Raw genomic sequence first — 12222 nt, 5'->3', positions numbered from 1 at the left:
GGACCAGGCAGCTTCTCAGATCCCTTCCAACTTTTCTATGAAAGGATTGGATTTCTGCTGTATCTTAAAGGTTGGATGGGATGAAGAAAAACATTCCAGAGGAGGTCATCACATTCATAATAATAATTTTTCTAGTAGGCAATAAAATAAAAAAATAAGAAAAACAGATGAAAGGATTTTTAGCAAAATGCAAACAGCAGAAAAAGAATGAGGGAATGAATAAATGATTACCCAATCAAAATTCCCAATGAAGATCAAAAGGATCTGGCTGTGACATTTCTTGCCAAAAGAGAGTATATGCTTGAGAGTTGTATGAAAACATATGACAGTGGCTGCTCAGTTTGCCAGGTAGATGTTTACTGGACTGCTGACTCCACTTTTTTAACACGTTTCAGGACACCCAGTGTGCCAACCAGTGGTAATGATGGAACCCAGCTGAACAGAGAATTCAAAACCATTCCTCTGTGCATTGATGAGGTTCACTGGTCTGGCTCAAGGTCAACAGCTCCAAGAGTGGACAAGTATATTAAGAAGGAGCTTTTCCAGCAGTAAGATCACAGGGTCAATTACTGACATCTGTGAGAAAGGGAAATAAGAGGGATAGAAACTGAGGGAAAGAGAAGTATACACAAATAATGAACATTATGGCTCCAAATAGAAGCAAAAAGGAGGCTATTTATTTCTCTAGCACATTCTGTGAAACACTGAACAGGTTAAAGTGGATTAGACTTTAAGGAGTAAGTGGGAGATGTATCAAAATTTAAGTTGAACTTCTCACATTGTAAAGGGGATTAATGCAGTTATATCTGAGGTGCTCTATTCAACCTGTTTATCTGTAATTGTTTTAAGATAAGGAAGTGAAGAAGGCAAAACAAAGGGTAACTGGAGAGATGAGTTTAGATAAACTGGCTCTATATTCATTAAGAAAAGATTAATAGAAAAGGCATTAGATACATGAAAAATTTGAAGAAAGTGGACAAGATAAACAATATAAAGGTTTTCAGTTTGTGATAAATACAAAAGAGAAGTATTAAATGGATCAACAGAAAAGGCCAGCCTAGAGAGATTTTTAAAGTATCAAGAGCAAAACTAAATGGATATTCAAGGAGAACTGTAGAAAGTCATAGAAATGAGATGCAAGAAAGAAGTGAATGAGATTTCTGGTTCCACACAGTTGTCATTTAGAAGCAATCATTAAGAAAATCACTCCCATTGAGCACACCTGGGTTTACAACCACAGCAGGAGAAAGCAATAACCACTTTATATAGTGTGGTTTAGCAGAAAGAGATTGGCCTTTAGCTGCAGACAGAGCTAGATACAAAATATGGCTCCACTGCACTACCACCTTCCGGGCTTATCACTTTAGCAAGTTAAAGCTCTCTTAGAGTCTCTGTCTCATCTGTTAACAGCAATAGCTATACCTGATAAGATCACTGCATTGGAGGTAATGTGTATAAAGTGCTTAGAACAGCACTAGGTAGGTGCTGATGTCAATATAATAATCATTAATATTGTTAGTTTTATAAATATGTAGCAATGGAGTCAGGCAACAAAAATTAACTGGACATCTATTACGTGCCAGGGTGGTAGTAGGTGCTGGAAGACATAGAAGATATGGAGTGCAGACATTTCTTTGAAAGGAGAAAAAAGAAATAATCTAGGTAGGACACATGACATAAACATTAGAAAATACTTCAATAGCATTTTATTTTGATTTTTTTAAAGTTTTCTTTTCTTGATGAGATTGAAGATTTAAAAATATGTAATATGGCCAGCTTTTTACTACACATACAATATGAACACAGACTACAAATGCTGATAATACCAGCAACATAATGCTTGTTAAGCTAAAGGAAAAGAATTAGTGTATATGCAAAAAAGACTGTTATTGCCGCCACTAATGAGGCAAGGGAAAGTCTTAGGTTGGAACTGCCAGGAGGAATCTATAACCCAGAGGCCCATCCAAACCATAGGTATTCCCTGGCTCTAAGAACAAGGTACTGGCATAAGAGTGTACAAAATGTGCCTTGCACACACCAATTCCTGTGACCCAGAATGAAGAGTGACCAAAAACACGAGACCTAAAGACCACACGGCTTTGGAGGGCCAAGGCACCCAAGTGAAAGCATTCAAAGCTCAAAACACAAGAGTATCTGCTCAGAGGATTTAAAAAGATGAATTTAAAAATAAAAGCTCTTATTTAATAATATAAACTAAATATATAAATCTCAAATTAACAATTAAAATTATTTCCATTTACCTGATTGCTTAGAATTTCTTTCTTTCCACTGAATATTTTTGCATTTGATCTGGTTTTGTCTCTCTTTTCGGAGTCGTTCTAATCTTTGAGCTTGAAAAGAAATATTATAACTATAAGTTTGTCAATGAAAGTTTACTATAAACAAAGACATAATTAACTACCTTTATATGAATAAAGATGTTTTATATTGCATATGTAGGAAAAAAGTCATAAAATTTTAAAGGTGGCACCCCTGAAAAGCAAATACCAACAAAAACATGAAAATATTCTTGATTTATAATTGAAATTAGAGGATATAAAACATTAATAGAGATCATAAAGATAGTATTAACATGGAAGAGAATAATAAAATGTGAAAACTTCTGTGATTAATATGACATTTCATTATATAAATCATTAATAACGGTCTTAAAGGAATTTTAATGCACAAATGAACTGAAGTGAATATTACATTACAGGAATAAAATTACTGTTATGAATTACTCTACCCGTTTCAAAAATTAAAGATAAATGAACTCAGACTAGACTATTAAAGTTTTAAATATAAAATCCTTTATCTAAAAATCATGAAAATTATAAAATGTCAAAGCTATATAAATTAGCATAGCTTTTCTTCAGTGGGCTGAAACAGTTTATAGGTAGTAAAATAAATGATTTGTATCTTTGTAACATTAGTCAAATCTTAAAAAGAATAATTTTTCTTATGCAAAATTTTAAGATATGCTGAAAGGATTAAAAAGTAAATTCTTTGGTCACTAGGACACCCCACACTTGTAATTATTAGCATCCAAGTGCTATCTTAAGAAATTCCAACAACAAAAACAAAAGCATCACCTAAAATCATGCATTTATGAGATTATATTACCACTGGCTGATCAACCTTCAAAAATCAATGAACCAATCTTTTAAATAAATACTGTTCAGCATATATTAACAACTACTGCATATGGAAACCACAATGGAAAAGAAAGTCATAATTGATGCCATTTCTTGAGATTAGTTTCCTCTGGCTAATCTTCGACTTCCTTTCCTGGCCCAATGCTAACAAAAAATAAATAAGTAAATTTCTCTTTCAACCTCTTGCAAGATAGGAAACCACACACGCTTGCCTTAGCATTGTGGTAGGGATGTTTCCATAAATGTAAACTGTGCCAGCAAAAGCATTCTGACAATGTCGCTATATCTAACCAAATTCCACTGAAGGAAAATACATTCAATTGCAATTAATAAATGTGAAGGGTACAGCCAAAGTAATATAATCATAAAGCTCTCAATTTAGCAGCATTCTCCTACTGAAATCCATTCAACCTGTCATATAAGATATCATCTCAATAACTTGCAAGGAAGTCAGTTTCAACTAGAGAACTGAGAATCAATGGTTCTAAATTATATTCAAACCTTCACTCAAATCCTATTTTGATAAAAGTTCCTTGAGATACTGGGAAATGCTATTAATTATTCTCATCACAAGAACAAATTATTCTTTGGAAATGTCACAGAATGCTGAATTCTGAACCAAAACCTTAACATGCCTTGCACTGTATACTGTATCCTGCAGTACTCCTTTATGTGCATTCTACGTTTGGACCTTGAAAATAAATATGCAAATATTTTCAATGTCCTACCACATCTCCTATCATTACTTTTCCTGGGAGTTAGCAGGTTACTGCTACTGATTAGTAGAGATTGTATTTTCTGATTACCTAATAAAAATCACCTCCTAGCATAACCTGTCATATTAGAACTACATTATATATTCTAAATAATTTATCTAAGTAAAGGCCTTGGTTCTTCACATTCCCCTTGAAAGGTCTCCAAAACACATAAGCTGGAAAATGGGCAATGATAAGCTTTTAAAAGCTAATGACTGAATATATATGTACCAAAGTTCAGCATTTTCAAGCCACAAAGATCAAAGGGCAGAGATCAACTTAAGAAAATAAAGATAATATATCAAAAACAGGAGCATCTTTTCTAGTCTCACACCCAATGTAGGAATTCCTATTAAAAGCAGCCCTAACAAATATTCAGCTATTTACCTCCAATCCCCCCCAGACCCCCACAATCCCTCCAGGGCCAAGAAACGGCTCCAGCAGCAGCAATCCTGGGCTTGTCAGCTCTCTGTATTAAAGGTTCTTATATCAACCTGAAAACTGCCACCAAGTAGTCTACCCACTGGGACTAACGTTGCTCTGTGAAGATACTCAAAATGAGTCTACTTCCCTTTCTACTTGGACTTTTTAGAAACAGAACATCCAACCTGTCTCTCATAGCCACCTTTTTCATCTATTTGTTTTCTCCTTCCTTCTAATAGCGTCATTCCAGAGGCGCTCTCCATTCAGTCACGGAGAGGGAGATGTTGTTTAGAATCGCTCTTACTGTAACACATACATGTTCCTGTTAATACACAGAAACTTTCCCCATTAAACCTATTCCAACATGATGCATTATTCTGTAAGATTATTGACTGATTTAAAGTTTAGAAGACATGACTAAAAGGCAATGTTTACCTGTATTTGAGCGTCTTCTAATACCAAAGTCCCAACTTGAGGTAATATCGACTGACTGGGCATATACATAGCCCTGAGTCTCACCATTGCTTCCCTGAATTTCTGACCCACTGTCTCCAGGCATTGAAGGAAGATGAATCTTCTCTAGGTCAACATCATGATCAATGAGAACCATCTCACACATTCCTGTGTCATCACTGGTCACATGTGACTGTCGAATATGAGCTAGAATGATAGTTGGATTGTCCAAGAAGGCCATCCTTTCTGTGGGCCAATTTCCTTAAAAGGCTATTTTCTCCTCTTCATATTGTTTCACGTGCTCACCTCCCTAGAAACATGATGTACACAGCAATATTTAAGAATAAGGAAGAAAATGACTGAATCATTTTTCAAACAAATTCAATGTAGTAAAATGCTACCTTGAAAGTCAACATTTATCCCTGTACCTAGGAGCTTATAAGTATTAAGTCTAGACTGAAAGGAAATCCTTATAAGCACTAGGGGCTACAGCTACTAGTCAATGAGATCTCCATGGTTATCAGAGAAGATGGCTTCCTCTCTTGCAAAACAAATAATAGTGATTCCTTAGGCCACTCAAAGCACATAATTACAATAAATTTTCCTTTCTTTCTCCCTTCATTCCCATGCAGTCTCCTCATTACTTTATAAGGTCATGGGGGAACAGTTGTATTTTTCTCAAATTATGTGCTAAAGTATGAAACTGTATTTCTTTGGTTTACATTTCCCCCTTTTGTCATATGGCTGTGAAGTAACTAAAAGAACAGAGACGATACTTCGAGTTACAGAAATAAAAAAAAAATGAACCACCAACATAATTTTATTCAATAAATACATTTTCCTTTCTTCTGGTTTAAGATAGTATTGTGCTCTTATTTTATTTCATTTAATTTCAGGGGCAGAGAGTGGGGCAGAGGGAGAAAGAGAATCCCAAGTAGGCTCCACATCCAGTGCAGAGCCTGGCACAGGGCTCGAACACAGACAAGGACCAGAGCCAAAATCAACCGACTGAGCCACCCAGGCGCCCGAGTATTGTGCTTTTAAAATAAACTTTATTAGTCAAACTTCTCTGCTACCAAATTAATTTCTTGTTTTAGAAATCTCATTGTAAGAACTGCTTTCCAAATCCTGTTGAAACTAAAATGTTTATTCTGGGAACAAGATGGTACCTCCTCAGTCAAACGGGAATATTCAAAAAAGAAAACATGGCAGTCTCCCTTCATCTGTGGTTTCATTTTCTGCAGTTTCAGTTACTCATGATCAACCAAGGTCCAACAGCAGATGATCCTCCTTCTGATGTATCGTCAGAAGGTCAATAATAGTAGCCTAGGGGCACCTAGGTGGTTCCGTCGGTTAAGCATCTGCCTGGCTCAGGTCATGATCCTAGGGTCCTGGGATCAAGTCCCGAATCGGGCTTCCTGCTCAGTGGAGAGCTTGCTTCTCCCTCTCCCTCTGCCCCTCCCCCTGCTTGTGCTGTCAAATAAAATCTTTAAAAAAAGATATTAGTAGCCTAATGCTATGTCACAATACCTATGTCATTCACCTCACTTTGTCTCTTCATGTAGGCATTTTATTATCTCACACCATCACAAGAAGGTCAATTACAGTATAATAAGATATTCTGAGAGACCACATTCACGTAACTTTTATTCCAGTACATTGTTATAATTGTTCTGTTTTATTATTTTTGCTGTTACTCTCTTACTGTTTCTAATTCGAAAATTAAATTTTATCATAGCTATGTATGTGTAGGAGAAACAACAGTACACATGGGGTTTGGTACCATCCATGGTTTCAGGCATCCACTGCGGGTCTTGGAATGCACCCCCTGCAGATGAGGGGACACTGGTCAAGATAAGGACCTGCAGGCAGAACTGGGTTCAAATTCTGACCCTACCACTTGCTGGCTACGTGATCTTGGTCAAAATAACCTTAACCTCTTTGAGCCTGTTTTCTTTCTTCATTAATAAAATGGGAACAGCAGGAATGAGAAGATATAAAAGATAATGTACGGCTCAAAAGAGCACCTGGCACATAATTAAATATTACCTGCTATTAATAATAACGGTGACAATGGTAAAAATAATCACTGATAACTTCAGCTTTCAATTCTTGTTTAAAGTAATCCTAAAATATATCAACATTCATCCCTCTTTAGTAAGTGCACAGCATGTAAAATAAATGTTTCTGACAGAGGACGGACAGAGGACTCTACAGGTCACCTGGGTCACCTTCCTCCTTCTCTAAAATCATTATGAGATGTAAGTACATGAAAGCTGGATTGAATATGTTCCCAGAATGCTCCTAGAAGGTATTTATTTTTAGAAAGGCCTACAATACCAGATTTTCTTGTCATTTATTTCCTCTAGAAATAGAACATAAGGGAAATCTACTTAATAAATCATTATAACCAAGAGAGATTTTAAAATTTTTTGTCTAGTAACATTCTACTAACATCACTTGGTAGATCTTAAAAATACTGAGATTAAGAGAAAGTTTAACTGAGGAACATCTCTAATCAAATGAATTACGCTAATCTTCATTCTTTCCTTCAAATATATTTACTGAGTAGTGATTTTACACTGAGGGTAATGGGAAATGCCAAGGTAAAGCAGCCTTGAATCAAAAAGTTTGCAACCTAGGGATGCCTGGATGGCTCAGTTGGTTAAACATCTGCCTTTGGCTCAGGTTATGATCCCAGGGTCCTGGGATCAAGTCCACATTGGGCTCCTTGTTCAGCAGGAAGCCTGCTTCTCCCTCTGCCTGCCACTCCCCCTGCTTGTGCTCTCTCTCTGACAAATAAATAAATAATCTTTAAAACAAAACAAAAGTTTATAACCTAATACAATCCTAGTGTATTTCCTCCAAGTCTCAGAAATGTTAATGTCAGCCTACCATTTTAAGTGTATTAATCAGAAAAACATTACAGAATTAAAGGGGAGCACTTAAAATCACTTGTAAAAATAAGAATTACTTATAAAGCCACAAAGAGATATATACAATCATGGAATTACTTATAAATGAGCATATCTTTTTGTAACAAAATCATAGCATCACAGATGGTCAAAACTGCCAACATCCTCGTAGCAATCACAATGTCTCCCCCACGAGAGTAAAGCAACTAGTCGCTAGCAGAGGGATAGGTGCTTTTAATTTTCATATTGAATAATTTTCCCTCACTAAAAACAAGGGCTTCAGTGAGAAGCAACATATTTAATGGGTGTTCTGGCACCAACAAGTCAAATGGCAAAATGGCAAAGCAACAAAAGTATACTTAAGTACCCTCAACAGAATATATGTGTGTGTGTGTGTGTGTGTGTGTGTGTGTGTGTCTACACATATATGCATGTGTGTGTGTGTGTGTATGTATGTGCGTATTTTTTTTTAAAGGAAAATAGATCTGCTCCATCACTTCTTATGAAGAAAAGAATTATGGACAAATACTTCTGAAGGCACACACCAAGTCCCTAACTTTATCCTTGTAGAACAGAGGCCCCAAAATACCCCAACAGGAGCAGGTATCTTCTCTATTGGTATACTACGACTTCATACAATGAGGGATCTGTATGATTCACTCAACAAATATTATTCAGTACCAGTTCTGATAGGGAATTACAAGAAGTCTGCCCTGGGAAATGTGCCTTCCACCTCCCAAGACACGTACTTGAGGATTTAAGCTGTAAGTTCCACAAGGACAGGAGACACACCACCACATCCCTTCTGGCAACAAAACATCTTACACGTGGCAGAAATTCAGTAAGGGCTGCTGTCTGACTTCCAAGGACTATATAATTTTGTTGTAGAGATAAGTGATCTAAGAGCATGTCATGTGTAGTGTGATTATAAAGAAAGGATTGCCTTTTTTTCCATTAATACAGATACAAGAGCTTCTCTTCAATGTGCCTTTCAAAACTGTCACCTTGGGTGGTGCCAGGGTGGCTCAGTCGGTTAAGAGTCTGCCTTCAGCTCAGGTCATGATCCCAGGGGCCTGGGATCGAGCCTCTCTCTCTCTCTCTCAAATAAATAAATAAAAACTTTAAAAGGAAAAAAAAACCTGTCACCTTGGGACACTATCAACTTATCCCAACCCTACTTTTCAGAACCAAAAGAATGTTTTAAATCACTTTAAGAGCAGCAAATTATCATTTGAAGGTAGATTTGATTTCTAAGACAAAAGTATTCCAAACATAGATGAAAACAAGTTATTTTCTCTGATTAGTTGTGCAAAGATCAAAGATTTTTAAAACCTAAGGTTGGTAGGGTTCAGAGAAATGAGCCCTCTCATGCACTGTAAAAGGGAATGAAAATTGAGACTTTTTAGAGGGTAATGTGGTATCATCTATCAAAGTATAACGAGTACCTATTAGGCAAACCTACTTGCAGGATTTGCCCTTAGAAGATAACTAGGTAAAAATATTTATCTCAGGATTGTTTGTTATACTGAAAATCTCAAAGTAACCTAGACATCCATCAGTGGTATGTCATGACACACACATGTAACAGAATACTACACAGTCATTAAAAATACCTAGTAAAGAAAGGATAAACAAAATGTGGTATATACATACAACAGGATGCTCTTCAGCCTTAAAAAGGAAGAAAATTCTGACATATGCCACAACATGGATGAACTCTGAGGAGATTATGCTCAATGAAATAAGTCACAAAAAGACAAGTATTGTATGATTCTACTTTTTTGAGGCACCTAGAGTAGTCAAATTCATAGAGACAGAAAGTAGAATGGTGGATGCCAGGGGCTGGAGGGAGAAGGGAATGGGGAATATTTATAAAGTATGTTTATAAGATGAAAAAGTTCTGGAGACTGATGGTGGCAATAGCTGCACAACAATATGAATATACTTAACGTCACCCAACCACACTCTTAAAAATGGTTAAAACGGTAAACTTTGTCACATATTACAATTTTTTTAATTTAAATTTTTAAAAAATGTCTAGGAAACACCACATTAAACAAAATTAAGTAAGTTTTCTTCTTGCTGTTTAATTACAGACTTCTCAATGCTTTTAAACTACTAATGCATATTGTGAATCTCCAAGCGTGGGGAATCTCATAATGCAATATATCCCAAATCCCAAAATTATCTGATCTTTAAACATTTTTTCCTCCAGGAACACTAACACATATCAGTGTTTAAGAAATTCACAGGGGGCATGCGGTGGCTCAGTTGGTTAAGCATCTGCGTTAGGATTAGGTCATGATCCCACGGTCCTGGTTATCAAGCCCCACATCGGGCTAGCCCACTTCCCCCTTCCATTCCCACTCATGCTCTCTCTCACTATCTCTCTCTCTCAAATAAATAAAGTCTTAAAAAGAGAGAGAGAGATTCACAGAACACGGTTTAGAAATGCTACTTTACATTTTTACAAATACCGTTTTTCTTTGGGGGGGGCCCTGAATGTCTTCCCTGGATGTTACCAATTCTTTACTTGGGAGATAACAGGTCCTTTTTACATCCCTTTAAGCTACCTGGATAAACAATTTCAGCCTCCAGGAGGTCTGCTCCCCAAGACATCCTACTTCTCACAGATTCTCCCACTTTTTAACTCCAGGTTCCTTCCAAAGCATAGAGATTTGTTTTATAAAAATGAAAGCAAAAGGGACATCCACACAGAGTGGGAGGACATGAGATATCCCGAAGTGACACAGCCATTTTTAATGTACTAGGTGGGTCTCCTTTTATATATCATTCGTTCATTCAACAAATATTTATGCTCCTACTATGTGCTAAGTGTTGTTCCAGGTGCAATTTAGATGCTATTACCACTTTACATAACCATTTGTGTGCATTAATAACCACGTAACTTAACTCTGTTAACTTGGAACATGCCCTACACAGGGGAGTAAATTTTTAGTAGGTTTTAATGGTATCAAGTCTTAACACAAATATATTTTTAATAATGGCTTCATAGACACACACTCTCCAAACTTCATTTGCAATGACTTATAGAAAAACATAAGATACAACATAGTAAAAAAGTAGGTGAAAAAGTGGCAAAGGGTAAGTAACTCTGGATGAATGTTACAAGATCTTATACATTTGCCACAGGAAGACTATAGAATCTCAGAAGCAAAAAGCAATTATAATAACTAACCTTTATTTATTACAAAAGCTAGACTTGCTCTTTCCTTTTTAGAAGAATTAATTCATATAATTTTCAAAATAACCCTATGAGACAGGGGGCACCTGGGTGGCTCAGTCATTCAGCATCTGCCTTCGGCTCAGGGCGTGATCTCAGGGTCCTGGGGTCAAACCCCGCATCAGGCTCCCTGCTCTGCTGGTCTCTGTGTGCCCTCTCTCACTGGCTATCTCTCTGTCAAATAAATAAATAAAATCTTTAAAAAAACAAATAACTCTATGAGACAGTATTTTTATCCCCATTTTATTTTATTTTTTTAAGATTTTTTAATTTATTTGTCAGATTGAGAGAGAGAGAGCACAAGCAGGGGGAACGGCAGGCAGAGCAGGCAGGAGGACAAGAAGGCTCCCCGCTAAGCAAGGAGCCCGATGAGGAACTTGATCCCAGGACCCCGGGATCACGACCTGAGCCGAAGGCAGACACTCATCCAACTGAGCCATCCAGGCGTCCCTGTCCCCATTTTACAGATGAAAAAACTGAAGCAAATAAAAAACCTGCCCAAAGCCAGACAGCTAATACATTTGAAGATCTTATCATTATACAGCCCCCCAAAACAAAAAGGAATGAAGAATTACAATAGTCATAATAAATGAGATTTTTAAAGATCCTGTTGTTGAGTTCTTTGGGTTCTGGGTCCTGAGAGAAATTTCTGCCATGGGTCTTTGTGAAATATGTAATATAGTAAATATGTTATGCAATAGACTAGACCCTTAGCCTCCCCTCAACTCATGCAACTGTGATTTATGCAATAGCAAGAAATAAGCAATGCATATAATGACTACCCAAAAATAAAAGTCACAAAATTTTACACGAGGAAGAAACTTCAGAGATCACCTACTTGTTGACCTGAAACCACGGAGGAAAGGTTTACTTTAAATTCCAAGTTGGGTGTAAGTATCTTGTATCTTTTGAAAACCCCTACAGATTCATGCAACTTCAGTTACAAAGTCCGTAACTGAAATATTGTTTCTTTAAATAACCCCAGCATGAGCAAATGAGCCCTCCCTATACTTCACTCCCTAAGGACCTGAGTCAGGTCTTAAACATGACTTAAAATGCTCACGTCCAGCCAATGATTAAAAGGAAATTCCCCTTCCTAGATTTTCAAACCACTCTATACACCTTACCTCTGCCAGACAGACTTCAAGCCCCCTTACCTGCAATCTGTGAAAACTTGTCTGAATAAGCAACAGCCTGAGGCTTCTCCAAGGTCTGCAAACTCCCAATCAAAAATTACTGCTGCCCCATCAATGTGTCATATAAATGTTGGCATG

At 36.8% G+C, this 12222-nt stretch overlaps 1 protein-coding gene across 10 annotated transcripts in view; it reads right to left on the bottom strand.

The window, feature by feature from the left end:
• Nucleotides 1–12222, bottom strand: part of MAPKAP1 (MAPK associated protein 1) — a 236155-nt gene that overhangs the window by 201957 nt on the left and 21976 nt on the right. For 8 of the 10 annotated variants that reach the window (XM_087869371.1, XM_045790933.2, XM_087869372.1 and 5 more), the window contains 2 exons: nucleotides 4772–5099; nucleotides 2262–2351 (listed from right to left, as the gene is read on the bottom strand). The exons of the other annotated variants lie outside the window; for them this stretch is intronic. In XM_087869371.1, coding sequence (XP_087725497.1) covers nucleotides 2262–2351; nucleotides 4772–5030 — 349 coding nt within the window. In that variant the 5' untranslated portion in view covers nucleotides 5031–5099. The remainder of the gene's footprint in view (nucleotides 1–2261; nucleotides 2352–4771; nucleotides 5100–12222) is intronic. 10 annotated transcript variants of the gene reach the window in all.

The sequence above is a fragment of the Ursus americanus genome, chromosome 18 (assembly GCF_024610735.1).
Source record: "Ursus americanus isolate L20-20 chromosome 18, mUrsAme1.1.p, whole genome shotgun sequence".
NCBI classification, from domain to species: Eukaryota; Metazoa; Chordata; class Mammalia; order Carnivora; family Ursidae; genus Ursus; species Ursus americanus.
This window is presented reverse-complemented; position numbering and strand designations above follow the sequence as displayed.